Source organism: Podarcis melisellensis (genome assembly GCF_964234715.1).
Source record: "Podarcis melisellensis genome assembly, chromosome: 7".
NCBI classification, from domain to species: Eukaryota; Metazoa; Chordata; class Lepidosauria; order Squamata; family Lacertidae; genus Podarcis; species Podarcis melisellensis.
In genome coordinates, this window is record NC_138539.1 from 78250203 (window position 1) to 78277887 (window position 27685).

Here is a 27685-nt window from a genome sequence, read left to right on the forward strand (position 1 = left end):
AGGTAAACAGTGTTCTCGTGTGCTGCTCTGGTTCACCAGAAACGGCTGTTTCATGCTGGCCACATGACCCAGAAGCTGTACGCCGGCTCCCTTGGCCAATAAAGCAAGATGAGCACTGCAACCCCAGAGTCTGTCACGACTGGACCTAATGGTCAGGGGTCCCTTTACCTTTACCTTTATCTTTTCAATCTTACGGTTTATCATGTAGAGACTTAGGAAATATGATGTAGAACTATAGCAGTCTTTCCATCAGTGCAAGCTTTCAGCTTGCCAGATGGAACAATCTCCACTCTCTCCTCCCTACATGCTGGGGGTCGTGTCCCCCAGCAAATTGGGGAGTAGGGTGGAGAGGGGCAGAGACCCCATTGCACTAGTGGAAGTCCTTGCATAGGCTTCTGCTAGTGGGACTCCTTAGTTGCACCTGACCCCCAAGTGTAACGCGGTATAAAAATTGTTGAAATATATTTAGTCTGGATAAAGAGAGGCTAGAGTGGAATGATAAAAATGAATACTGTGACTCTTAGCTTGTGGGTCTTAACCTCCACTAGTTTGCCAACTTTGTAGCCTGTTCACCTGGTGTTTGACCTTTGTTCACCTCCCTTTTGCATTTAGGAACAGTTCCTTTTCTCATAAAGCTATAATGCAGTAAATAGGAAGGTGAGAATGATCATTGATCTTCACTAAATGGGAGAGCAATTACTGAAAAGGCCACATTTCAAAGCAATTTAATTTCCCTTTGGGAAGAAGGATGATCAGAAGGAGAGCACTATAGCATTGCACATGACAGGGATGTATTGCCCAAGACAATTATACCAGCTTCTGGAAGGAAGAATAGAGTGTTAATAAAATAAGAGAAAGTGAGGATCAAATAAATAAAAAGAAATCAATCTGTGTTGTTGGCAGGTAAGACAGTCTTCGTACTTAGCTCCCCAGAGGTTCTAAAGGTACACTTTTTAAAGACAGATTTTTAAAAATTACTACTGATGCCTTAGCACTCAAATGGCTAACTTTATTCAGTCCTGTGATATTAATCAGAAGCGTGTCCCCCTAAAGGAGATTCTGTGCTCCTCTTCTGTGTGTGGAAATCCGAACTGTGATCCACTGAATTTATTCCCTCAAACAGCAGAAGATGCCACTGGGATGCTGTTTATGAAGGGTGATTTTGCTGCGCACACAGACCTTCCCTTTTAACTTCACTGGATTGTGCTATAAACCTCAATTTGGCCTCAGGAATAGCCATGCTTTGAACACATTTCCCCTGCTCCTAGTAACCTTCTAGCTACTTTAATCCCACTATCTTCAAGGAAGCCCATATCGGCAATTGTCAGGCACTGACCACTTTGATAAGTCACATTTTCTTCCTCTTCCACATCTAAGAAAGAAAATGCAGCTTTCTAAGGTGGTTTAAAATGTCCACCTTCATCTCTTTAAAAAAAGCCATGCTGTGTAAAAGAGCTGCTGCTTCTGAAAACACCTCAGAATCCATAATATGAGGCTCTTAATCTCAGGGTTGTGGCTTCAAGCCCCACATTGGGCAAAAGATTCCTGCATTCCAGGGGGTTGGTCTAGATGACCCTTGAATCCAGTTCTAGGATTCTGTGATTCTATTGGACTGGTATAGTAGCAGCTGATTTCCGGTGCCTTTCGGGGATTCCTTTGTATATAATAATCGAGAAGTGTCTTCGCATATTTTCTGCCAGCGGGATTTGGTTTGATCAAGATTGCAATCCGTTTCTGGTTGTTCATTGTAGCCCATTCTCTCCCCCGTCTTGCCTTTTTTCTCTTTCCCTTGAAGATAAGGAGGGACTGTTAATGTGCCAGTCTTGGCTGATAAAGCAGCTGGTGCTTACAGCGCCGGCAGAATGCGATAAACGTGAGGCAATTAGCATCACTCCTTTCAACCTTTAAATGGGTTGAAGGTACCATTATGAAGACACAGGTTGGGTGGGTTCTTTGCTTCAAATGGTTCAAGCTGCACAGACTTTAGAAGAGGCATCTTTTACGAGAGTAGCTTTTGACTGTAATTCTGCACATCACAACAAGGAGAGTGCATAGGGTGATATCTAATGCAGTGGTGACAGTTGTAGATGTATGTTGTTTTCATTCATGGGTAAAGTCAGAAAGAATAGTAAACACTGCGGCATTAAGGCTAGAATCAGTTTTAACCACATTCAGCTGGAAATGCTTTTAAAAGCAAAACAGCCTTACTCGTTTAAGGGAAACTCCGTAGGAGAAGAAGTCTAATGTTCCAAACAATAATTTAACTCGTGCGCGCCCATATGGAATCCCTCTTGGTATTGGTACCTAGAACAGGTCACCTTATCCAGATCAAAGAACCTGTGGAGGAATACATGGGGGTTTTATATTGATTGTTTTATGCCATGCCACAAATGGCATTCAGAATTGTTTTTGTTGATGTTCATCTGTCTTGAGAGACAATAGAGTGAAGTCAAAAAAGCTGCTTTAGCACCACCAAAGTGATCTCCCCAGGGTGCAAGCCTAGGCAGTGTGTATGGAGGTCCTGGACTGCCCAACGACTCAGTCTCACTGATGTGGTCCAGGGCATGGGTAGGCAAACTAAGGCCCAGGGCCCAGATCCTGCACAATTGCCTTCTCAATCCGGCCTGCGGTCGGTCCGGGAATCAGCGTCTTTTTACATGAGTAGGATGTGTCCTTTTACTTAAAATGCATCTCTGGCTTATTTGTGGGGGCTGCCTGGTGTTTTTACATGAGTAGAATGTGTGCTGTTATTTAAAATGCACCTCTGGGTTCATCCCCCCCCCAAAAAAAAATATCCAGCCCCACACAAGGTCTGAGGGACAGTGGATCAGCCCCCTGCTGAAAAGGTTTGCTGACCCCTGGTCTAGAGGAAAGCAGAACAATATATTTGGCCGCAAGCTTGGTTGCAGAGGTTTCTGTAAGGAAGCGTACAACGTCCCATCCAACCACCTGAGAAGACTGCCCTCTAGATTTGTTTAAGGTATTCTGCAAAGCAGCAGAGGCTTAGGATCAGAGTTTTACTTCTTCCCAGGTTGACGAGCCCCATCTGCGCCTCACTTCCCTCTACAACAAGACCACTTTCTTGGTCATGGGACCAACTATTTGTCTAGTCTGCTCAAATGGCTGGAACCTTTCTCTGCATTGCTAAGGAACTCTCTAACTCGAGGGTTTGAGACCCATTGGCTACCCTCATCTGGTTTAGATGACCAGTCAAAACCATTCCCAAGGTGTGGCCGCTTTCGCATGCTGACAGCTTATAGGAGCCATAGGTGAGAGCTGAGTGCAGGGTGGGGGACCAAAGATGGACAAACTATCCCAGAAGGAGCACAACATGTCCCCCACCAGATGTCCCTTAACACCCCATACCTCCTCAGAATTGTTTACATGCATGATAAATGCATTGCACCGACTTCTCTCCTTTCAATCTCCAAGGAATTTCTTTTCCCAAAGCTAACCTAGCATTCTAGGCTCTTTTTCCCCACAAAACTGGCTCAGTGGAAGATCACCGCTGGAAAACAATAGATAGCCAAAATAAGAGTGAATCTGATTAAGTGGGAGCCCTTAGGATTTTAGGAGTCTCTATTAGGGGTGAGAACATGTATGTAGTGATTGTTACAGAGAAATTGTTATATTTCTGTGACTTCTCACCATTATGTATGTTTAACATTGCTGTTCATCAGTTATTCAGGGTCAACTTCTGTGAGTGGAAAGGTAAAATACCTTGGTTACCTTGGTCCTCGAAATTAAACCGTTCCAGGAGTCCGTCGACTCCTGAAACGGTTTGAAAACCAAGACGCAGCTTCTGATTGGCTGCAGGAGCTTCCTGCACTCAAGTGGAAGCTGCAGAAGCCGCGTTGGATGTTCGCCTTCCGAAAAATGTTTGCAAACCAGAACACTTTGCGGCGTTTGGGAGCCGATTTGTTCATGAACCAAGCCATTCGAGTACCAAGGTACCACTTGTTGTCAGTGTGGATAGAGGTCATAAAAACGAGACCAAAAACACAACAGAGTGAGTGCATAAATGTCTCTCCTTACCCACAAAAGTTGTGAGCTGCTGCTTCTTTCCCTTGGCTATTAATCAAAGAGACTGACTCCTGTTGCTGTAGAATTGCTCCCCATCCTTTTATGACCTATGAGGCCACTGGATGAGACTGAGATCCTGTGAAGATGCGAGGGTGTCCTTTATGTTATGTGGACAAAGCAAGATATTGTTCTTTCTCTTGCCTGAGGCTTTTGAGCTCCTTCCTGCCTTCTTGTTGTTGTTTAGTCGTTGAGTCGTGTCCGACTCTTCATGACCCCATGGACCAGGCACTCCTGTCTTCCACTGCCTCCCGCAGTTTGCTCAAACTCATGCTGGTAGAACACTGTCCAACCATCTTGTCCTCTGTCGTCCCCTTCTCCTTGTGCCCTCCATCTTTCCCAACATCAGGGTCTTTTCCAGGGAGTCTTCTCTTCTCCTGAGGTGGCCAAAGTATTGGAGCCTCAGCTTCAGGATCTGTCCTTCCAGTGAGCACTCAGGGCTGATTTCCTTCAGAATGGAGAGGTTTGATCTTCTTGAGTCCATGGGACTCTCAAGAGTCTCCTCCAGCACCATAATTCAAAAGCATCAATTCTTCAGCGATCAGCCTTCTTTATGGTCCAGCTCTCACTTCCATACATCACTACTGGGAAAACCATAGCTTTTACTATATGGACCTTTGTTGGCAAGGTGATGTCTCTACCAGTCCCCCAAAGGCAACAAGCCAAAGAATCTTTAAGCAGAAAGGTGCAAAGGATGCTTCTCTTTATCACCAGCTGCCACAAACTGCAGAGAATTTAGCTCTGGTTGTTTCTCTTCAGCAAGCTGTCCTCTCTGCCAGCTCCTGCAGGATGAACAGTAGTCCCCAGCCAGGATTCTATCCCACCCTATTTTGAGACTTGAGAAAGAAGCTCTTAGGAGAACGGTGTATTTCAAAGCATTTTTAAATCTGCAATATGCATCGTGACAAACTCTTGCAGGGAGAGAAAATAAAAATGATTTGGTATGTTAATGTTGGTACATCATCAGTGTCTGTTCCAGTTTGCGGATAGATAGACCATATCCCATGCATGTTCAAATAGCCATTTTTAGGTTACTAAGATGCAGGGTATGTACATAAAAATAGAAAGATTTAACGTAAGGAGGAGAAAACAGCCCTTTAACTGCTTATATTTCGTTAATGTTTTCATGGCCGCATAATATTTCACAGGTCTTATTTTGATGAAGCAGATTAAAGAACGGAAGCATGGATTTCAAACATTGATCCTGCATTCTGTGAGGCGTTAAGTCTAGCCTCATTTTCCACTGGGAATTAAATGGCCCGCACTTTGCAGTCTAAATTAGAATTATTATTTTTTTTATAAAAAGCAGGACAAGGAACTGCTCTGAAAACAAAGCCTGATTCAGACTCTATTAATCATTATGCTGCGTCTCGTGCTTACTCTGTGCCAATTGCTTTCAGTCTAATTTGATGAATTGGCTTTAGCAGTTTACCGGTAAGTCTCAACTTATGCCTAGCAAGAATCCTTTTTGCTACTCCGTGATGCAAAGTGGTTTAAGAATTAGAAATAATAAATGCAGAGTTATTCCACGGCTCTAAGGACTGACCAAACAGCACATAGGTTACTATGTGGCGGGGTGCAAGTTGTAATCGTTCCAGTACAGTTGTACCTTGGAAGGCGAACGGAATCTGTTCCAGAAGTCCATTCGACTTCCAAAACGTTCGGATACCAAAGCACTGCTTCTGGTTGGCTGCAGCCAATCAGAAGCCGCAGAAGTCCTGCCAGCTTCCAAAAATAGTTCGCAAACCGGAACAGTCACTTCCTGGTTTGCGATGTTCGGGAGGCAAAACGTTCAGGAACTAAGCTGTTCGAAAACCAAGGTACGACTGTATTTCCCTTCCCCTGGACAGAGAGCAGTGGTGGCTCTAGTAATCAGAGCCTCCATGTATACCTGTGAATGTCAGGTAAGGTAAAGGTAAAGGTACCCCTGCCCGTACGGGCCAGTCTTGCCAGACTCTGGGGTTGTGCGCCCATCTCACTTAAGAGGCCAGGGGCCAGCGCTGTCCGGAGACACTTCCGGGTCACGTGGCCAGCGTGACATCGCTGCTCTGACGAGCCAGAGCCGCACATGGAAACGCCGTTTACCTTCCCGCTGGTAAGCGGTCCCTATTTATCTACTTGCACCCGGAGGTGCTTTCAAACTGCTAGGTTGGCAGGCGCTGGGACCGAGCAGCGGGAGCGCACCCCGCCGCAGGGATTCGAACCGCCGACCTTTCGATCGGCAAGTCCTAGGCGCTGAGGCTTTAACCCACAGCGCCACCTGCGTCCCAAAAGAATGTCAGGTAGTCGAAGGTAAAAGATGAAGGGTGTTGCTTTTATGCCTTCCCAGAAATATTCGGCTGACTCAAATTAGCTTTATGATCCGGTCCACCAGGACTCTTCTTGCATTCTTAATACAAGCAAACTTGTGCGACGCTCTTCTACTTTGGCAGCACTCATGGGTGGGTTAGCATCTTTTTAATTTCTCTTCTTTCTTTTTTTCCTTTTCCTTTTTCCAAAGGCTATGCCAGTTGGAAAAATTGGCTTTAATGCTTTAAGAACTTGCTAGATAATCAAGCAGCTGCAAGAACTGTGGTTTGGAAAGCTTTTCAATACAGTCATACCTTGGGTTGCGAACATAATCCGTTCGGGAGGGACGTTCACAACCTGCAGAGTTCGCAGCCTGAAGCATGACATGATTCGGTGCTTCTGTGCATGCATGTGACATCATTTTGTGTTTCTGCACATGCGCGAGTGCCAAAACCCGGAAGTAACCTGTTCTAGTACTTCCAGGTTAGGCGCAGTCTGCAACTCGAAAACGTGTAACCCGCAGCGTTCGTAACCTGAGGTATGACTTTAATTGTTTTGATACTTTTGCCCTGCATTCCTATTTTTGCTCTGCTTCTCTGTGATAAAATTAAACTTACGAAAATATAAATCTTAGCGAAAACCACGTTAACAATAAAGCAAAATAACCAAAAAGCAGGTTTTTTTAAAAAAAATCATTAAAAAAATTTATTCGTCACAACAGACTTAGAAGCATTTTTCTTTTTATGATAAATGTTTGGTGTCATTTTTCAACATATGGTTCCTACATAAATCTTCTCTCCAAAGTTGCTTGCAGGCAGCATTGCCCGGAAAGGGGTAGATGTTGGTGTCTGTGTTTCTGTATGCCAACTGCTTGATCAGATGCGAATGTTCTGCTCTAATAACGTAAATTAGCCCTAGAAACTAACACATTGAAAATTAACCCTTGCAAGAATGGAAAATAAGGGACCTTTGTCATAACTGCCCTCACAGCTTCAGCGTAAAACTGGTGTTGGAAAAGTATCCTTGGGATGCCAAATGGTGAGACATACGCTCTTTAAAATGCCTGTGTTCTCTTAATCGACAACCACATGTTCGTTTATAGCAGTTCCTCTCTGAAGCAGTAAACGTCAGAATCCTATGCAAATGAAGATAAATGCTTCTCCCACAGCACTGCAGGCGACCAACAAATTGCTGGTAATTTTGCTGGGGGTGGGGGGCTTTTCACGTTTTTATTCGTGTTTTAATCTTTCTTTTCAACTCACCTGCCAAAATACGAAAGGGAAGTTGCATGCTTTACATGCTAATCATATTTCAATTTCATTGGGAATATTCACTCCAGTTGCTGCAGTACTGCAGTATTGCGGTCTTAGTCCATACCAGTGGTGTCACTCTGAAGTTATTATTGTCAAGCCAGTGCGCACCACAGCCCTCCAACAGCCCCCACCCAGTGTCTAGGTATAGTTTGAATCTAGAGCAGATAGCAAGTTAGCTTAAGAGCCGGCAGTAAGGAAGGAATCTTCTTATCTTGGCTAGCAGTTAGAGCTCTGTTACCACATTGCAGGTTGGCCACTTATGTCAATATGGTCAATGACCACCCAACTACAGGGGAGTCCACATAAGGTTACATTCAATGAATACACAATCTGTGTACACATATAGTTGAGCTGCGCACTCAGTCAACACTTGGGCTGCCTAGTATTCACAGGTGTGCTGCTAGCAGAAAGAAACGTCTTCAATGGCACTTACAAAAACATGCTGTTAAAGTAATTCGCCTTTGCCGACAATGAGGCATGCTGGGTCTGTTATCCTTCCTTAAACAGTTCCCTACTAAGACCAGCGTTCAGTGGAAAGAGTTGGGGCAGAACGTCAAACATAACTTTACTGACTTCATTTTCTCGCTTTTGACTGTCAAGTGTCTTCTCTCGTTTTGGCACATAACACTTGACCCAGAAAGGGGAGAGTTGCAGGGAAATGAGCAAATTCTTCTTCTCAGTTTCTAGGCATACGGTAGATGGCTGCTGTTGCTCCAGTGAGAATGCTTCCTTAGCAAAAGAAAGAAATAAAGAGAGAGATTTGGCTTTAGCTGTAGTTCACTTAGTCTTATGTTGAATCTGGAGTGCCATTCGTGTACTTTGGGGTATTGTTTAACTGAGGATTGTTGATGTTATAGGCATTATTTTTTGTATCTTTATTGTAGATCTTAATTATGATTTTTGTGGAAATTGTTTGGTTGGTGCATTTTTTGATGTTTTATTTATGGCTACTTTTGTTGTTGTAATTGTGTATATTTTTGTTGTGTCCTAAGCCGCCTTGAGCATGGTTTGAACCATGGAAAGGCCGCATATCAACAAAATTATATATGTATGTATACTTCTTTCGTGGCTTTTACCATATTCAATGCACTGAAGTTTCAATATTGATGATTACTTGTTTCAAATTCACTGTGCGGCACTCTGGAAACCCTTCAGGGTTGAAGAATGAGGCAAGAATACGTGTAAATACATTATACAATCAGTGTAACATAGTAAGCTGCCTAATATTGAATCAGACTACTCTGTCAATCTAGCTAAGTTCTTCTTACTCTGAGAGTGGCTCCTCAGCGTCTGAGGCAGAAGTCTTCCACACCATCAGCTACCAAATCACTTTTTAACTGGGTGCAAATCATATGCTCCCCTACTGAGCTATATCGTAGGCTTGCCACGTGTCTGGAATTTCCCAGACATACATGTGATACTGCAGAAATCGGCTAAATGTCTAAATGTTAGTTATTTGCAAAAAAAAAAAAAAGTATCTCCACAACTTTGGGCAAACCTAAAAAAAAGTTCAATAACTTTGCCCCCTGAAAGCTGAATTTTTCTCTCTCTCCCCCCCTCCAAAAAAAAATCATTGGGTTGAATCCAGTGAAGAAGATTAGATCAAAGTATACTTCCATGAGCTGGAGAGCATGGTTGATACTTTCTGTCATGATGATTATAAAAACACTCATCCTGACACTCAAATATATCATAAGAATTAGCATCAAAAGGATAGCCTAGTAACAGGAGTTTTAAGTACTCGTTCCCAATTAGCTCAGTGTCATCATGTGTGTTCATAGTAGCATCTGAATCTTGCTCAAGTTTATGGTGTTATGTTGCAGAACTGAGGCCGGCTTCTGTCTCTCAGAATTAGACTGTGATTAATTTAGAGTTTCGTGTCTTTCGTCTTTCATACGTTTTGAATTGTAAGACGCCTCACAACTTTTTGGTGGTGGGCTTCTAACAAATGAGATAACAATTGGCTGTGTAATATTTTAACGCTTGTGATGCTGCAGTGGCCAGTGAACGGGGCAGGGAGAGAGCCATGGATTGGGCTGGACAGGGGGGTAGTCAGGTCAGCGCTTTGTGCATGCGCTGGATTGGTATCAGCGATGCTATCATAAGAGCCTACAAAACACAAAACACTGTTACTGTATGTAGGTTTTATTTTATTTGTTTTTATCTTATATTTTGGAGATGTACATCCAAGTTTTTTCCCCTTTAATTTTTTGGGGGGCCCCCAAGAGAGTGGGGTCCTATGCTATGGTTTGTTTAGCTTATACGTAAATCCGGCACTGTGTGGCTCCACAGCTCTGCATGTAATGTCAAAAACCATTTAGGTGGCTTGCCATTTTAGGGCTCTATGACACTGAAGCCCTTTGCAAAACACAACTAGTTACCAAGATGCCCTTTGTGAGTCTCTCCTTCATTCACACCTTTTAGGGATAGGTTACTGGCAGCTGGAATACTCAGTCTTGCCCCTGGGTGTTTGTTCGTTTTTGCAAATAATATTTGCTGGTATTTCCCACACAAATGAAGTTGCAGGTTAAATGTCCCCCCCCCCAAAAAAAAAAAATCTGGAGTATCAGCAGGAGCTCTGAATGATCCTCTGGTGTTCCCGAGCTCCCCACTCCAATTTGCTAGTGTGGATAAACTATAGAAAGAGTGTGTCTGTGTGTGTGTGTATGAACGACCTAGGTCCGTTATAAACTGTAGAATATTATATCTATATATATCTATCTATATAGATATATAAATATATGGGACGCGGGTGGCGCTGTGGGTTAAACCACAGAGCCTAGGACTTGCCGATCAGAAGGTTGCCAGTTCGAATCCCCGCGACGGGGTGAGCTCCCGCTGGCTGTTTAAAAAATAATAATCATGATATCATGAATATGTTTTTTAAAAAATAATATTAAGTCTTCTGGTCTGTTTGTTCCATAGCCTGAACCCAGCTACTGTGTGGTAATATGATGAAGAGGTAATATGCAATATGGAAAGTGAAAAGAAACAGCTATTGTAAATGCCCGGTGCCTTTTTCAGCCCAGGGGAGCAACTCATGCTTTGGAGAGTAATGTTAGTAAATTTGTAAAGGTAACGGAGGGATGCGGGTGGCGCTGTGGGTTAAACCACAGAGCCTAGGACTTGCCAATAAGAAGGTCAGTGGTTCGAATCCCCGCGACGGGGTGAGCTCCCGTTGCTCGGTCCCAGCTCCTTCCAATCTAGCCGTTCGAAAGCACGTCAAAGTGCAAGTAGATAAATAGGTACTGCTCCAGCAGGAAGGTAAACAGCGTTTCACTGACCGTTAGGTCCAGTCGCGGATGGCTCTGGGGTTGTGGCGCTCATCTCACTTTATTGGCCGAGGGAGCCAGTGTACAGCTTCTGGGTCGTGTGGCCAACATGACTAAGCTGTTTCTGGCGAACCAGAGCAGCGCACGGAAACGCCGTTTACCTTCCCACCGGAGCGGTACCTATTTATCTACTTGCACTTTGTGCTTTCAAACTGCTAGGTTGGCAGGAGCAGGGACCGAGCAACGGGAGCTCACCCCGTTGCGGGGATTCACACCGCCGACCTTCTGATCAGCAAGCCCTAGGCTTAGTGGTTTAGACCACAGCGCCACCCACGCTGTAAATTTGTATTAAGTAAAAAAAAAACAGTATCTAGAACTGTCAGTGACAAATGTTAGATATACCTTGAACGTGATTCACTAAAACTAAATGTGAAAAATTGCTGTGATGCTGGACTGAGCAATAATTCAATAGAATTCTGTCTCTGTTAGATCTTTAACAAAATTAAGTGAAGCGTATTGTGTTTAAACAGAGGCTTTGATCCAGAATTTGTATGACCAGAAACCGGATATTTGCAAGACTTCTCCTCCCACTTGAAAACACACACATACACATACACACAAATGCTCTCCCCCCTTCCCCAAACACTAGGAGACCTTCAGGAAATGACTGAGAGGCAAACTGCCTCCAACCAGTCTTCTCCAGTTTTCCTTCCTGCTACAGCCCCAGCATATTATATCCCAGGCCTTTCCTGATAGTCTTCCACCCTCTGAGAGAGGTTTTTTAGTGGGCTGGAGAGGTGGGAAAGCGTAGCTGAGCAAATGGCTTCTGCTCATGCAAACACTGGATTCAAGCCAGAATAGTCCATTGCAATCAATATTTGCAGTACTTGAAAATAGTCATTTTCCAAAGATATATTCCCTTAAGTCTCATTAGATCATGCTCACCATCTTTATTTTAAAACATTTGTTTTTTAAAAATTATAAGAATCTGGTATGCCTAGGGTATGGGGGAGTCATTAGAGTGGCTTAATTCAACATATTTATCAAGCCATTTAGCTGCAAATTTAGCAACGACTAAAAACAAATGTTAACAATTTTGCAGAGCATCTGCTTATAAAATGGCAATCACATACCAGTTTCTTACCTGCTTTGATGTTTTAGAATAAAAACAGATTTATTGCAAGCATAAACATTTGCTATGAAATTCTTCTCATAACAGCACAGAGGAAATGCATACTACAGGTCTTCTTTAAAAATTCAAAACAAATAGACGTCCTATGCATTTGGAAAGCTTTAGCTTGCATTCATGACTCCACATGAAATTTGTGAATTTGACTATCTGTGCTACTTCTTGTGCAAGTACTCCTGCTGTTGGCTTCCTTTTATTCCCTCAGTAACCGGGAAACAGCTAAAACAGAAATCACATTGTATGTAACTTGCATGAAGGTTCTTCGAAATGTTTTGGATCAAAGGGGGGAAAGTGTCTAACGCTGCTGTTAGAAGCTGATTTGACCACTTCACAGCCTTCACTGCTAATAGCCAGGAGGTTCAGGGGCTCTACTGAATGGGGTAGGCTTTGAAATAGGGGTCTGAGGGAAAGGTCCCATCCCCCCAAAAATCAGACAGAGGCAACCTCTTCTGATGACTCCTGCTAATGGTAGTTGCCTCCACCAATTTTCCAGAAACCCTGTCTTCCACCATGCCAAAGCCCATCCCACACATGAGGGTCCCTTTCTCCAGGGTGGGTTTTTTGGGGGGGATGGGCACTTTTCACCAGCCCTATATTATACATGCATTTCTATGGCCCCAACCCAATCGGTACAACCACATTTTTAAAAAATAGTTTAAGTGCCAAGCTTCTGTAGTTTCATGCAAATTTACCAAGTACTTTAAACCTGAATGTGTGCATGCACACGAAAGCTCATACCAAGAACTGACTTAGTTGGTCTTTAAGGTGCTACTGGAAGGAATTTTTTTTTGTTTGTTTTGACTATGGCAGACTAACACGGCTACCTATCTGTAAGTGCATCAGTATGTTATTTTCAGATATTACATTGCCAGTTTGAGTCCTCCGTGGCTAACCTTCCGCACAGGGTTGTTCTGAGGCTAAAACACACCAGTGTGGGGAAAGACAACAAAATTAAATTGTAGGTTTTGCTTTAAAATAAAATAGAATGGAAAATAAAGATGGTTGTGTATGTGTATGTAACAGTGGTTCTACTACTCAGTTTTAATTAAACATTCATGGTTGAAACTGCCACTTCATTTCCTCTATTTGAAGAGATGCAGATGTATGAGTTACTCATGCAGTTGGAGTTTGCAAGTTGTCAGTTCATTTAGACTAAACTCGTATTGAAACGCAAAATCTGTCAGCTGCTAAAATCACTGTTTAGTAGAGACACAGGCTGTGTACGCATGCCCATTTACTCTGGCTCCAGTGTGCTCTCGCTGCTGGCTTTTCAATCGATGATGCAGAGCTCTCCTGTAGTTTCTTGAGAAATACTGCTATTTTTGATGCACTTTCCCTCAAACTAAACTTCAATCCGAAAGGAAAACTTCAGCTACATTCACTTTGCAGTTAAGCTGAGGTGTGTACATTTGAGAAAGTCATTGTACGTGTGTGGATGACAGCTCAGGTGCAGGTGACAGGATCGTGAAAAGGGGTTGGAGGCGTTGGTCTGGTGTGTACAACAACTTGAAACTCAGTGGAGGAGAACCACCTCACTGCGTTTTCAGTCGCTAATGTGTACATAGCCATGGAGAAATCTAAGTTAAGTAATTGCATCAAAGCGGAATATTCAGACTGAAAACTTGGCCTGAAATTTTGTCTCTGGTAAGATTATAACAACAGAACAGTTGTCAACCTGAGTGGCCAGTTAGTCCTTGTGGTGAATAATGTTGACTATGATTTCTGGAAAGTTCTGTACCTCAGGAGTAGGAAAACAGGCAGCAGATTTGCAGCAATCATGCAGTTTTGTATGTAATCACAACTTTAACCACACGCCCCATTAGCTTTATTTAGTCATGATTTCTTTATGTGTGATTGCTGTTGATAAATATTTTGCAAAGTTTGGGAGGTGGATGTTTGATGGAAGATAACCACAAGTGCAAACATAACTCTGTGATAGAGAACATGAGAAATTATTAAATTTAATATGGGTCAAATACATATCTCATCCTTTTCTGCAAAGGAGATTTAAGAATTTTCTGCAGTCCGGCTACTTTTGATTTCTTCAAAAAAGAGATACATGTTGTTCATATACATTTTTCTAGAGGCTAAGCATTAATTAAGGGACTAATAAAATGTTCTGGGTTGCATCCAACTCTGTGTGCAGAATTCTGTTCATGTAACAGGACCTCTCCTTCCCTTCCCCTCCTCTCCCCGCACGCCCTCAAAAACTGCTCAGAGGCATCCTCCAACCTTCTGGAGCAGATTATGAGGTGCTTGGAAGGGAAGAGAATGGGAATGAGTTCGAAGGGACCACAAGGATCATCTAATCTAAGCCCCTATGTTGTAGAAGTCTGCTGCACTAAGGGAACACCAACACTCAATATGACCCTATAGGTTTGCTTTGATATACTTGTTCTAAACTTCCCATTCAACATCCCACACAAGCAAAAATTAACAGCCTTTATAGCAATTCTGGGGAACGATTGTCCATTTGGGTTGTTGAAATAGATGTTTAGTTATATTGTGCTGTGTCCAAACTTAGTAGACTTATTAAAATCCACAGAATTTGGTGGTTCTGACTAACTTAGGTCCAGTTGCTTTCAGGGGGTTCTGTTCTAATTTTGACTAAGTCGGGATCCAGCCCTTTGTCCTGAGCACCTTTGGTCTTGCATGCTCATCTTCAAATTAGTTGTTGCAGTAATTGCCCAACTCTTCCTCAGATAGTCATCATTCTCTGAACTTATTTCCTGGTTTTCATAGTTTGGGAGTTTGCACATATCCATGCACAAAAACCCATTTCTCAATCAGACACATTTTGACAGCTCTCACTTCTTGGTGCAGCTGGAGGTTAGTGATAGATCAGGTTCTGATAGATGCTTTACCTACTTTTGATTTTGTGCTGCTTATTGACAATTGCTCCATCCTTCGTTGTGGCTCAGTGCCATGTCCGTGTCCCCTTCCTCCTCTCTAGAGGTAGTGAGGGGTGGGGTTATAACACAAATAACAAGCAAATGGTGGAGGGGATGAAGTGTTTGGTTGTGGTTTGTGATATAGAAATATGGATATTGAGCATAGGTTGGCACACAATAAGTCATGAACTGTACCAAGTGCTCATGGTGCATCCGGGTAGATAATATGAGAAAACAGTGAGCACATTTGTAACTTGGATACGTTTCCAAACTTGATTCCACCCTGGGATATTTTCCTGTAAGAACACTGCATTGGTCCAATCTAATTTAAGATAAGGAGCATGAGGATTTTGCATGCTTGTAGGCATAGTGCCAGTCTCAAGGCTCTGAACTAAGGAGAACTGGCATCCCACAGTTGAGCCCAAGTTCTTCGTTGCAGTCCTGTGGAGCGCTTTAGGTAATGCCCGTCCTCTGATAATGCTTCTCTCCCAACTCCCAGCCCAGCTCTGGTACTTGGGATAGGCTCTGTTCATCGTCAGTGAGAAAGCATGGTTGTGCATAATGGCTGTGTTTCTGTATGTTTTTTTGTTTTCTTAATCTTTATCAGGGCTTCCTATAGTGCATTTCATTTCTATTATTTTTGAATAATAGAACTTTGAGAAAACTAATCTAGCCAAAGTTACTTTTCTCTAATCACAGTGGTTTTTAAATTTCTGGGTAGTCATGATACTGGTTACCGTCTACCTTCGTTATGGCAGTGATACCAACAACAAAAAACCCTACACATTTCCTGAGCTTGGTGCAGTAAAACTATGGGCATGAACAAGTATAGGTGCTGCTGTCGTCATTAGAGCAACTGCTAAATCCCTTCTCGTTTCTTTGTGCACAGAGAGTTTGGATGGAGAGACCCGGAACTTCCAGAAGTCATTCAGATGTTACAGCATCAGTTCCCCTCAGTACAATCCAATGCTGCTGCCTACTTACAGCACCTCTGCTTTGGAGACAATAAAATAAAAGCCGAGGTAAGAGAATTAGTTGTTTAAAACATGTGCGTATGTGTGTTGTACAACATATGTATGCTAAACCACTGTTGAAATTCTGAGCTGCCTTTTTCTTTATGGAGAGAACTCCAGGAGAACTTCCTATCTGTGCTGTGGCTTACTCCGTGCCAGTGTGGTGTAGTGGTTAAGAACAGTAGTCTTGTAATCTGGTGAACTGGGTTCGCTTCCCCGCTCCTCCACATGCAGCTGCTGGGTGACCTTGGGCCAGTCACACTTCTCTGAAGTCTGTCAGCCTCACTCGCCTCACAGAGTGTTTGTTGTGGGGGAGGAAGGGAAAGGAGAATGTTAACCACTTTGAGAGTCCTTAGGGTAGTGATAAAGCTGGATATCAAATCCAAACTCTTCCTCCTCCTCCTCCTCCTCCTCCTCCTCCTCCTCCTCCTCCTCCTCCTCCTCCTCCTCCTCCTCTTCTTCTTCTTCTTCTTCTTCTTCTTCTTCTTCTTCTTCTTCTTTGTTGCCTTTTTGTGAGGCACACTTCATGAACTGAGTTTTTTTTTGGGGGGGGTTATTCTGTCATTGGGCTGTGTACCAAATTTCAGATTTCTCTCTGTTGTGGAAGTACCTTAAACTTTTTTGATATCACCTTACATAAAGCTTTTAGTTACAGGCAGGTAGAGGAAAAGGGAGCTTCAGAACTATTGTTCATATAGCTATTTCCAGAGCATAGGGAGGCAGGTGAGCACTGTAATAATAATTTCTTGATCATATATGTATGTACTTCCTCTCATTACAGACATGTGTATTGTTATTAAAGAGTAATGTTTCCTTGATTGGTTGGACTACAACAAGTCATGCCTCCTAGGAACGGTCACATTCACAGAAAATTATTTGAATCAGTGATACTTTTCGTAATATAGTTATATTGAAAGTTATAGTTAGCCTGATGCCCTGCTCTCTCATATCTCTGTTGAAAGAAATTGGTGTTTTGTTTTGTTTTTAAAAAAAGGATTTGCACCAGGGTCAAATGTGTTACAACCTCATTTCCGCCAACATTTAATGTTTCTGCTTAGCATAGACGCTTCCTAAAAGATGCATCTTTGCCTTTAGCCTGGCTTCATTTATAATGATGGCTTGAGGATTTTCATCACTTTCTGACTCCATAGAAGTGCATTCTGCCCCTGACCATACCGATTGCACTGTGCATCTGCTGTGATCACCAGAATTGTAGGAGGAACATGTCTCTGGACCTCCAGTTGATCCCTGTAATTTAGGATGGTTGTGTGTGTTTAGGCACGGAGCCATTTGCCTATGTGGACCAAATGATGAAAAGACTAAAAGGATTGTATTTTTTAAAAGTCTTCACATCATAGAGTTAGAATGGAATCCCTTGAGCACTAGCAAGTATACAGATGGAAAGTTGTTAATTTGTCAACTAACTTCAAAAAGTCCCTTAGGATCCTAGCTTTTGATGAGCTGACCCATCCACTCCGCTTATTGGATTTTTTAATATGTAAACAAGATTCTTCATAGCAATTAGAGTTGTGTCTGCAAGGTCAGGAAATGTGGTTTTACTTGCTCCTTCCTTTGGCTGCAGTGAACCAGTAATTGTGAAGCCATTTCTTGCATATATTGAGTAAAACACAACATTGTGGAATGTGTTTTTTATGTGCTGATACAACATCTTTCTCACTAACCATAACCTGCAGTTGTACATGCTTTTCCACCATTATGTATGAGCCCTTTGTCATTTTTTGAGACCTGTACTATGCTTCCGATGCACAATGCCCTGGTTTTGGGCCACTTTAGTCCCACTGGAAATCAATTTCAATGGCACTAAAATGACTTTAATCCTAACATTCTTGTTGAACCCACATATGGGTTGCAGACTCTTTTTTTCCGCCCCTCTGGACCTATACGTCCTAATTTTTAAAATGCTTTTTCTCTACTCAGTTGCTTAGTGCAGTTTGCAGCAAATGACCATTCTGAAATCACAATTGGAGGGGGAAATAAGTAGAAAATCATTTTTTTTGTCTATAATCAGTAACGATGATTCAAGCTGTTACGTGCAACTATAACAAGCAGTAAGAGTTCTTTGCACTTCAGTACAATTTGTAAATTGCTGGTTTCTCTTTTAGGTAAAATTGTGTTCGTAATCTTCCCCCGCCCTCCCCACACACACAAGGAAAAGAGAGTGTAGCTTGAAATACATTGCCCCTGTTTGGGTGACTTCTTGGCTGTCTGGTTAGATTCCTGGATCACAATATATTAAAAGGACACTTGGCAGAGATGATGATTGTTTCCTGGGCAGGAGCCTCAAGCGGGTTCCTTAGGTGTCAAAAACCATTAGCTTACCCACAAAACACCCCTCATGTTTGCTTTTGTTGATTTCATCTGGAAGGATTTTAATTTTTCCTTTCCAGCTCTTACAATGAAGCATGAATAATTTAAGTGAACTAAATGATTACCTTTAGGATCAACTGCATTAGGAAGATCCAGGGTGCCCCCCCCCTTGCTACGTTTAAATATTGCCAGTACTTTTTTAAAAAATTGGCAAAAACGACACCGCTGACATTGGTTGCCATATGTCTGGATTTCCCTGCACATTTAGCCAATTTTCACCTGGACACCTCTTGAGGCTGCAGTATTCCGGATATGTCCGCAACTCACATGGTGAGTTCTGGCACTTCTTTTTCTAGAAAAATAGCACTACATATCATTTACCTAGTTTTGTATATTGTGTCTATTTGAACACACACACACACACACAATTAAACTGTAGTCAATAACTAAGATCATGGCCACTGGTCCCCTCACCTCCTGGCAAATAGAAGCGGAAGAAATGGAGGGAGGGAGAGATTTTACTTTCTTGGGCTCCGTGATCACTGCAGATGGTGACAGCAGTCACGAAATTAAAAGACACCTGCTTCTTGTGAGAAGAGCAATGACAAACCTAGACAGCATCTTAAAAAGCAGAGATATCACCTTGCCAACAAAGGTCCGTATAGTAAAAGCTATGGTTTTCCCAGTAGTGGTGTATGGAAGTGAAAGCTGGAACATAAAGAAGGCTGATCACTGAAGAATTGATGCTTTTGAATTATGGTGCTGGAGGAGACTCTTGAGAGTCTCATGGACAGCAAGAAGATCAAACCTCTCCATTCTGAAGGAAATCAGCCTTGAGTGCTCACTGGAAGGACAGATCCTGAAGCTGACAGATCCTTTGGCCACCTCATGAGAAGAGAAGACTCCCTGGAAAAGACCCTGATGTTGGGAAAGACTGAGGGCAGTGGAAGACAGGAGTGCCTGGCATGCTCTGGTCCATGGGGTCACGAAGAGTCAGACACGACTAAACAGCAACAACAATAACTGATTTTCATATAACGTGGTACCCCTTTATACAGTGTTTAGTGTTGAAAGGGAACGGATGAGAGATTTTTCAGCTGAAGGGCTGCAAGCGAACAGAATTGGTTTGGTGAAATGACAGGCTATTTGAGGAGGTTGTTAGCTGCCCAGGAAAAGTTGCTTCAACTAATAACAATTCTTGTCATGCCTCAAATCTTCCTTACTAGGAAGGAAAAGCAAGGAGAGATGGGGAGTGCTGGAAAGGCACTATGTATTTTAGAAAACTTAATACATAACTCTTTTTTTCACTCTTGTTAAAAACAAGGTCCATTCTTCTGAAGCAACTCCTTGTGGTTTTAAAGACACGTAAGTCTTTTGTATGAGGTCACCCAACAAAAGAATTGAATTGTTCAGTTTTCACATGCCAATATCATTTTGCTCTGAAAGAAAATGGCAGCCTGTCATTGGTAGCAATGATACAGCAGGTCACATAAGGTTTTGGCTTCCTGTATGCTAGAAAATTAATGCCACCTTTGAAAGCCGCAGTACCAGCAGTTTGGGTAAGGATGTGGAATAAGGGTCCAGTAGCCAGTGAACTCTTCATCCCATTTCTTTGGCTTCCTTACATCCTTAACAGACACCTCTCTAAATGACAGTAGTGGTTTCATTCACTTCATGCTTTTTTGGTTGTCATGTCATGTTATTTCATTATAAACTACTTAATGTTTTAAAAATCTGTAAGTCATATACAATATAAATGCAAGCAATATCATTAAAATCAAGTGAATGCATGATGGAAACTGGAAACATTTCCCTCTGGCCATTTTCTGTTAAAAATATAGCCTCTGCTATTTTTACTCTAGTAGGTTGGCACAATTTGTGGCCCTCAAAGCCAAACATGGCCCACTAGCAATGAAGCGTCTGCAAGATACATCTCAATCCCCATTTTTCATACTTGCATGCAGATAGGAAAAAGAAGTTTGCAATGAGTTCTTCAGACCTTCTATAGAGATTCAAGTAAAACTAGGAAGGGATGTTGTGTTTAAAATGAGTCATTGTTTTAAAATGAGTTTTAGCTATATTTTGGAGATGGGTTGCAAGCAGTTTTGGATTTCCATGGAAAACCAGCAAACACATACCATCAAATTTGAGCGTAGATTTCTGGCAAATGTCTGGTTCCCAAGCTGTGTTGTGTATGAAAGAGAACAGTTGTTTCATAGGCCCATGATATATACAAAAGCTACCTTCCTTGAACATCTTTTTCTGGGAATATGGAGACTTTTCTTTAGTGGGTACATCTCATCAGAAGTGCAGGCCGCATATGTACCTTTAGGGCAAATACAAATAACATTTTTCCCATTGAGGAATTTGGGGTACAGTGGTGCCTCGCAAGACGAAAATAATTCGTTCCGTGAGTCTCTTCGTCTAGCGGTTTTTTCGTCTTGCGAAGCACGGCCATTAGCGGCATAGCGGATTAGCGCTATTAGCGGCTTAGAAAAAGGGGGGAGGGAAAAAACTCGCAAGAACTCGCAAGACGTTTTCGTCTTGCGAAGCAAGCCCATAGGGAAATTCGTCTTGCGAAGCACCTCAAAAACGGAAAACTCTTTCGTCTAGCGAGTTTTTCGTCTTGCGAGGCATTCGTCTTGTGGGGCACAACTGTACTTGTTATTTAAAGGTTGTTTCAAATTGTAATCCTGTAAAGGATAAACTATAGCGACCAGAATTCCTGGGGGGGGGGTGTGTGATTCAAATGTGCTTTAAAGGTACACCATGTATGATGTCCGTGTTTGAGGAAGGGGAAGAGAATGCCTTTGCCTCCTTGTCAACCCAGTGAGGGTCCCAATGAGGCCTTTCCTTCAAAGGAAGGGGCAGCATTAGAGCTTCCAGGGACCTTGTAGGAGCAGTCAAGTTTCCTTGCCCTGTCAGTTGCATGGCTATTGTCCATATCGTCATGGCAACAGATTTCCCCTCCTTCATCCATCTAACTTGACTAAGGAGTTTACGTGCGACACTTCTCCACCACTGCTTCTTAAATCTTGGAATAAGCAAGATCGAGTCTTCTGTGATAAAAATGAAATGATTGTAGCCCAATGTGTAAACAAAATGTGTATTCCTATAACTTGCCCACCCACAACAATCTATAAAAGTTGACGATCTTCAGATTTTCTTTGTTTATTTATGAATGAGACTATTCGTTCCTTTGAATGCTCTGGTACGATTGCAACGTTAAACAATCTCATTACAAGATTTGCTGATTTTGCAGGGTTCTCATTCTCCAGATCATTTGTTTTATATTCCCCCAGAATGACTGTCCTAAAAAGTCAGCCCATGGAGCATGCTTATTTTTAATTATAATCATTATTATTTCTGTTGATTCCCCCCCTTTTTTCTTTTAATTGAAAAAATGTTTTAACTTCCAGGATTTTGCTGTCATCTTGGAGCCTCTTGAGGCTGACATATACCTTCTTTTTGCCATTGTTTTTATGAGATTCTTGTGGAGAAATTAGCTATGCTTGTTTTTTGAAAGCACACTATTCAAACTCTTAAGCCATATTTTTGTCTTCGACTTCTGCCTCTCTTGGACTTCAGTTGCACGTCTTGGGATGCAAAACTGTGGTGTACCAGGACTGCACAGGCCCCTGGATAGGAACAAATTTTGATCACACCTTGAAATTATCAAGGAGCAGTGTTTTTTGTAAAAAAAATGAATGAATGAATGAATGAATGAATGAATGAATGAATGAATGAATGATCAGGTGCTACTACTTCTATACTGATAAAACGTCATGGGTGCCAGCACAAAATGGCTGTCAAGGGCAGCAAAGAGAGAGACGAGAGAGGTGACAATACTCTATACTGGTGAGTTCTATCACCAAATAAAGTCCTGGTGAGGAGAGCTTAGCCATGAGCCAGGTTCAAACAACATGTTAAGCCAAACCTTACCTTAGCTCAGCTTGGCAGATAACTGAAAGAGACCCAAAGTGGGTTTACAATCCAGATAACGATACCAACCTGGAGGGTTGCTTTTTATGATAATGTATGTGGAAGACTTAAAACTAGAGTTAAATAAATGATTATTTATCGTTCTCTATTGATGTGCAGTTCCTGTTAGCTGTGCTTTGCAATGTTATCTGAGTTTGAAACTGTGCATTCTTCTCCACCCTACAGAAAGAGCAAATCAATTGTGATTTCTCCTGTTTACCTCACCTGTACATCGTGCCAAAACAGCTTTTACATCACCAGAACCAAAACTCCTTGTTTGTTCTGGTGAGGCTCTCAGCTCTTTGCAGACCTAGCAACTGCCAGATCAGACACTGGTTATAATCAATAACAGTTTTGCCAGATTAGTTCTCTGTGTGTAGATAATTTGCTGTAGCTCTGTTCCAGAATTATATTAGCTGGTGTGATTTGAATTCTAAAGGTATGGAAGAACCAATTTTGCAATTCATAGCGGTTAAAATAAATTAGATCTTGAAACTGACTTGAACCTTGGATCTCGAACGCCCTGGAACTCAGACGTTTTGGCTCCCAAATGCCGCAAACCCGGAAGTGATTGTTCCGGTTGCAAATGTTCTTTTGGAACCTGAATGTCCGACGGAGCTTCCGCAGCTTCTGATTGGCTGCAGGAGCTTCCTGCAGCCAATCAGAAGCCGCAATTTGGTTTTCGAACGTTTTGGAAGTCTAACAGACTTCCGGAACGGATTCTATTCAACTTCCAAGGCACAACTGTATATGAATTGCACATGTATTATGGGAGATATCCAACAAAATCATTCTGCAAGTGCAAGGACTTTTGGCTGTGCAACAGAACCCCTCTGTTCTGGATTTTTGCCCAACCCTCTGGAGCAAATGGGGGGCACAAAGAGAGGGAGGGGTGGTTCTGTTATGCAATCAGAAATCCTTACACAAAGGGGACTACTTCAATAGTTGCATTAGATGTATACTTTATTAACAACTCAAGCCGCACTTTCCAATACATTCTCAAATTCAAAATAGCACTTGCAATTCCACTAGAATTATTCACTATATTTATAACATTGCAGAGCATTAATCTGCATCATTTGCCAATATTTTTCCAAGGAAAAGCCATTATTTGTGGACTTCATCATGAAACAAGGCACCTTGAGCATACCATTTAGCAACGCTTCCAAGAGCCTGGAGTGTAATTCCTCATTTATCTTAGTGAATTAGTTCATGCAGCACAATTATGTGACATTTGGTTCCTTAGATGATGATAAAGTGAATACTTCATTTCATGTGTGACCTTTACATTCTTCAACTTTGAGAACGAATAAATGTCATCGTGTGCAGTGTAGTGTAGACAAAATCTAAACATTATATCTCTGAAGAGAATATATATTTCATTCTCCGTGCCATGTCAGTGATCAACATTTTATCAATTAAGCGTTTATAAAATCATTTGTCACTTGAGATTGTGATTTGTTTAAGTTATGAAGCATCCTTGTGGAATTAGGCAGTGATATTAAGGTTATAGATATACGAACAAATAAATCTATGTAAGTGAAATAGTAACAGATGAAAATGGGAGCTGAATATAAAAATAAACAGGTGTATTCGATTAGAATTTATTTCCTTCATAGCTGAGTTGAATAAAGAGTAGTTAGGTATTCAACCAGGTTTTAGAATGCTTATAGGTGGGGGTACTCTATAGCAAACTTGGCCCTCCAGATGTTTCGGGACTACAGCTCCCATCATCCCTGACCACTGGTCCTGTTAGCTAGGGATGATGGGAGTTGTAGTCCCAAGACATCTGGAGGGCCGAGTTTGCCTATGCCTGCTCTTCACTTTGGGCTTTAGAAATGGAAGGAACTGAGTTCTGCATCAGGGCTGCTGTCAGGAGTGTGCCAGCAATAAATCACATGGAGTAACTCTTTATTAGAAGAAACAAGGTCTGCTCAGAAATGCCAGGCCTAATGAGCACAGCAACTCTTCTTGGTAGGTCTTACCCCAACGAGACAGTTGTGGAGACTGAACAACCTAAGTCTCCTCCTCTCCTGGGTCCTTCCCAAGCAATCTGAGACTACTGTGGCATGCCTGCCTTTGCTTTTCCCACTTCAGACCTCTCCTGATCCTAGGAGATCAGGGGGAGGGAGCTTTTCGCAGCAGCAGGAGGAGACACCCTGACTTCTTCACCAGTCTGACTCATGTCTGCCTCTTGGCCTCCCTTCTCTCCTGCTTCCGCTTCTGATTCTGGACTTGTCTCTGCCACAGACTTTCCCTGTGCACTAAAAGCTGTTCCCTCTTCAGCATCAGACATGTCCTCCACCAAATTGTCTCCTTTTTCTCCCTTTGACCGCTCATTGTTGTAGCACCACCAATCCCCAGGCTCAGCCTTCTTCTCTTGGGTTCCTCAGCTGGTGCCTCTCACGATTCCTTTCTGTCCAGCTAGTCCATGACAGCTTCCTTTTGTGGATTATGAAATTTATTTCTTGATTCGCCTATCCTGGGTAAGTCAGAGTATGGCCATGCAAAAACGCTGGCTTGTGCCCACTTTGCTACCTCCTGGGCTTTTTGGGTCAGCATGGTGTGGTAACTAAGCCAAGGTATGTCTTAGACTTAGTATGTTGTCTGAAACTAGGAACATGGTTAAGGTCTTCCCTCCTTAATCTGTAGCCAAAGATTGCCCATAAAGTTTGTGATTAAGGAGGAGAGGCCAGGTTTGGACAACATGCTAAACCAGACCTTGCCTTAGCTGGCATCCTGAACTGACCTAAAAACCCTGGGAGAAGCAAGCCCTTCACAGGGCTTAGCCATGATTGGGATTAGTATTGCATACAAGCAGCGACCAATTTGTATGGGGTTATATTTCAAGGCGGGACGCGGGTGGCGCTGTGGGTTAAACCACAGAGCCTAGGACTTGCTGATCAGAAGGTCGGCGGTTCGAATCCCCACGATGGCGTGAGCTTCCGTTGCTCAGTCCCCGCTCCTGCCAACCTAGCAGTTCGAAAGTGCAAGTAGATAAATAGGTACCGCTCCGGCGGGAAGGTAAACGGCGTTTCCGTGCGCTGCTCTGGTTTGCCAGAAGTGGCTTAGTCATGCTGGCCACATGACCCGGAAGCTGTAAGCCGGCTCCCTCGGCCAATAAAGCAAGATGAGCGCCACAACCCCAGAGTCGGCCATGACTGGACCTAATGGTCAGGGGTCCCTTTACCTTTACCTTACTATATTTCAAGGCACCATGTGCTTACGTGAAATCGTGGATAATTGGAACACCCATTGCAAAAGCCTGCAAATACCTTGTTCTGCCCCTTTTGGTGTTTCTTTTGTGACAATTTTGAGTCACATCTGGGTTTGGCCTGAGGAGCATGTGTGTGGTCATGCACATATCAGACACGCCTAAAACAACTGCTGCCTGTACAAACAAGGCCAAATAGTCTCTCTCCCCACATCTCTTCCACAGAGATGTTAAGACTGTCCTACTTGACCCAGCTTTTGGTCACTAGACATAACTTATATGTAGCATCAGTTATAACTCATGCTCCTGAATATGCAAATTTCCTAGGCTACATATTAAAGAACAAAGAGTTCATCGTATTTTTCTGGACAGGTTCAGCATGCAAAGTACAATTGTTTTTAAACTTCACTGAAATATTGTATATAAAGCAGTAGCTGGATTCATTTAAATTATGTGCATTAATTGTTTTCAGTGTTAGTGTAGTTACCTAATCTAATGCCTTCTTAATTACAGTTTTGCAAATCTGTTTTTAAATAGGATCTGGGTTTCAAATCCCAATTTAGATTTCCTAAACAAATTAGACATTTTGAACTAATGCAGTAATTTGCATACCATTCCCCTCTTATTTTGAGCTTAAATTGATCCAGCACTTTTTGTAACCTGCAACAAATTACTATACTAATGAAGCTAAATGAAGTCATGATGTTGCAGATAAATGGGTTTCCAATAAATCTCACCTACATTTTCTCCTCAAAGAGATCGCATTGTGTGCCGTTCCCTCTCCCTTTCCTATCTATGCTTCTCTAGATCTAGAATTGGGGTATGTTTTCCTTAAATTCTAGGGGCCAGACTAGTATTATTATTTTTAATGCTTTCTCTTAAAATACAGAATTTACCACTTCTTCTTGTTGTTGTTCCTCTTGGCTTAGTCATGTATCTAAACCAGGAGGTTGGCAAAGTAAGCTTTGGTAGGAACACAACTACATATTAGATCTAGCCCCATGATTATAATGCTACCCATCTCCTGGATTTTCACCCCTCGTGCAAGGTACTGCTTCAGAAAGAGAGCTGGAGGCCGGGGTGATATCTGACTTCATCAGCCTTTTGTACGCTGAATCCCTCCGAGCTACTTTCTCACGTGTTGAATAAAATGTGTGGATTCTTCTCTCAGCAAACAAACAGGTTGGGGCTGGGGCATTTGGGCAAAGAGTCCACCAAGCCAGCTGTGGCTGCTTTTCATGAAAAACCAAAGAGAAAACATTGAAGAACAGAACACACGTAGTGTTTCATGGGAAGAAAAACATACAATTAGACTGAAGCTGTGCATTTGGTATCAGAGTGGCTGGTGGATTATCCTAACACATTTATGTGGTTTTCTTTTTAAAAGTAGTCGTGGAAGCCTAAAAAAATGTTCTGAAAGAAAAAGAGTTTTGAGGTCAGAAAAGCTCTTTCCCCTTTAGAATGTCCTGTTTGACCCAGATGGTAGCAGAGTTTTACCGATTGGGAGCCGCCCAAAGTGGATGGGGAAACCCAGCCAGATGGGCGGGATATAAATAAAAAAATACTATTATTATATTATTATTATTTTACCAATATTAGGGATATTCCAGAATCTCCCATCTGTCCTTCCCTTGAAAGAACAGGCTGAGGGAGATCCTGAGTACAGTGGTACCTTGACTTACAGATGCTTCAGGTTCCAGACCCAGAAATATTACCTCGGGTTAAGAACTTTACTTCAGGATGAGAACAGAAATTGCTGGCGGCAGGAGGCCTCATTAGCTGAAGTGGTACCTCAGGTTAAGAACGGACCTCCAGAACAAATTATGATCTTAACCCGAGGTACCACTGTATTGATAAAACTGTTGGAAATTCAAGCCCTTCTCATGAGAAGCTGGCAGCAGTCCCAGGCACCCGGCTTGATTCCCTTTTGACCTCCCTGGCTGCATTCCCCAGCAGACGCAGGCAAGGTCTTGATCGGCGATTCTTCTCAAACGTGAGAAGAACACGCCCCTCTTTCCTGCCTCCCCCAGGCAGGGGAAAGAGATAGACAGAAACGTATTTACATGCTTTTATTTCTGTCTTTGCAGCGTTACAGAAAACGTGACTGCTCTCTCC

General features: G+C 42.5%; 1 protein-coding gene across 6 annotated transcripts in view; it reads left to right on the forward strand.

Annotated features, from left to right (window-relative positions):
* Positions 1 to 27685, forward strand: part of LOC309374286 (catenin delta-2) — a 213462-nt gene that overhangs the window by 67245 nt on the left and 118532 nt on the right. For all 6 annotated transcript variants that reach the window (XM_081919111.1, XM_081919114.1, XM_081919113.1 and 3 more), the window contains one exon: positions 15924 to 16056. In XM_081919111.1, coding sequence (XP_081775237.1) covers positions 15924 to 16056 — 133 coding nt within the window. The remainder of the gene's footprint in view (positions 1 to 15923; positions 16057 to 27685) is intronic.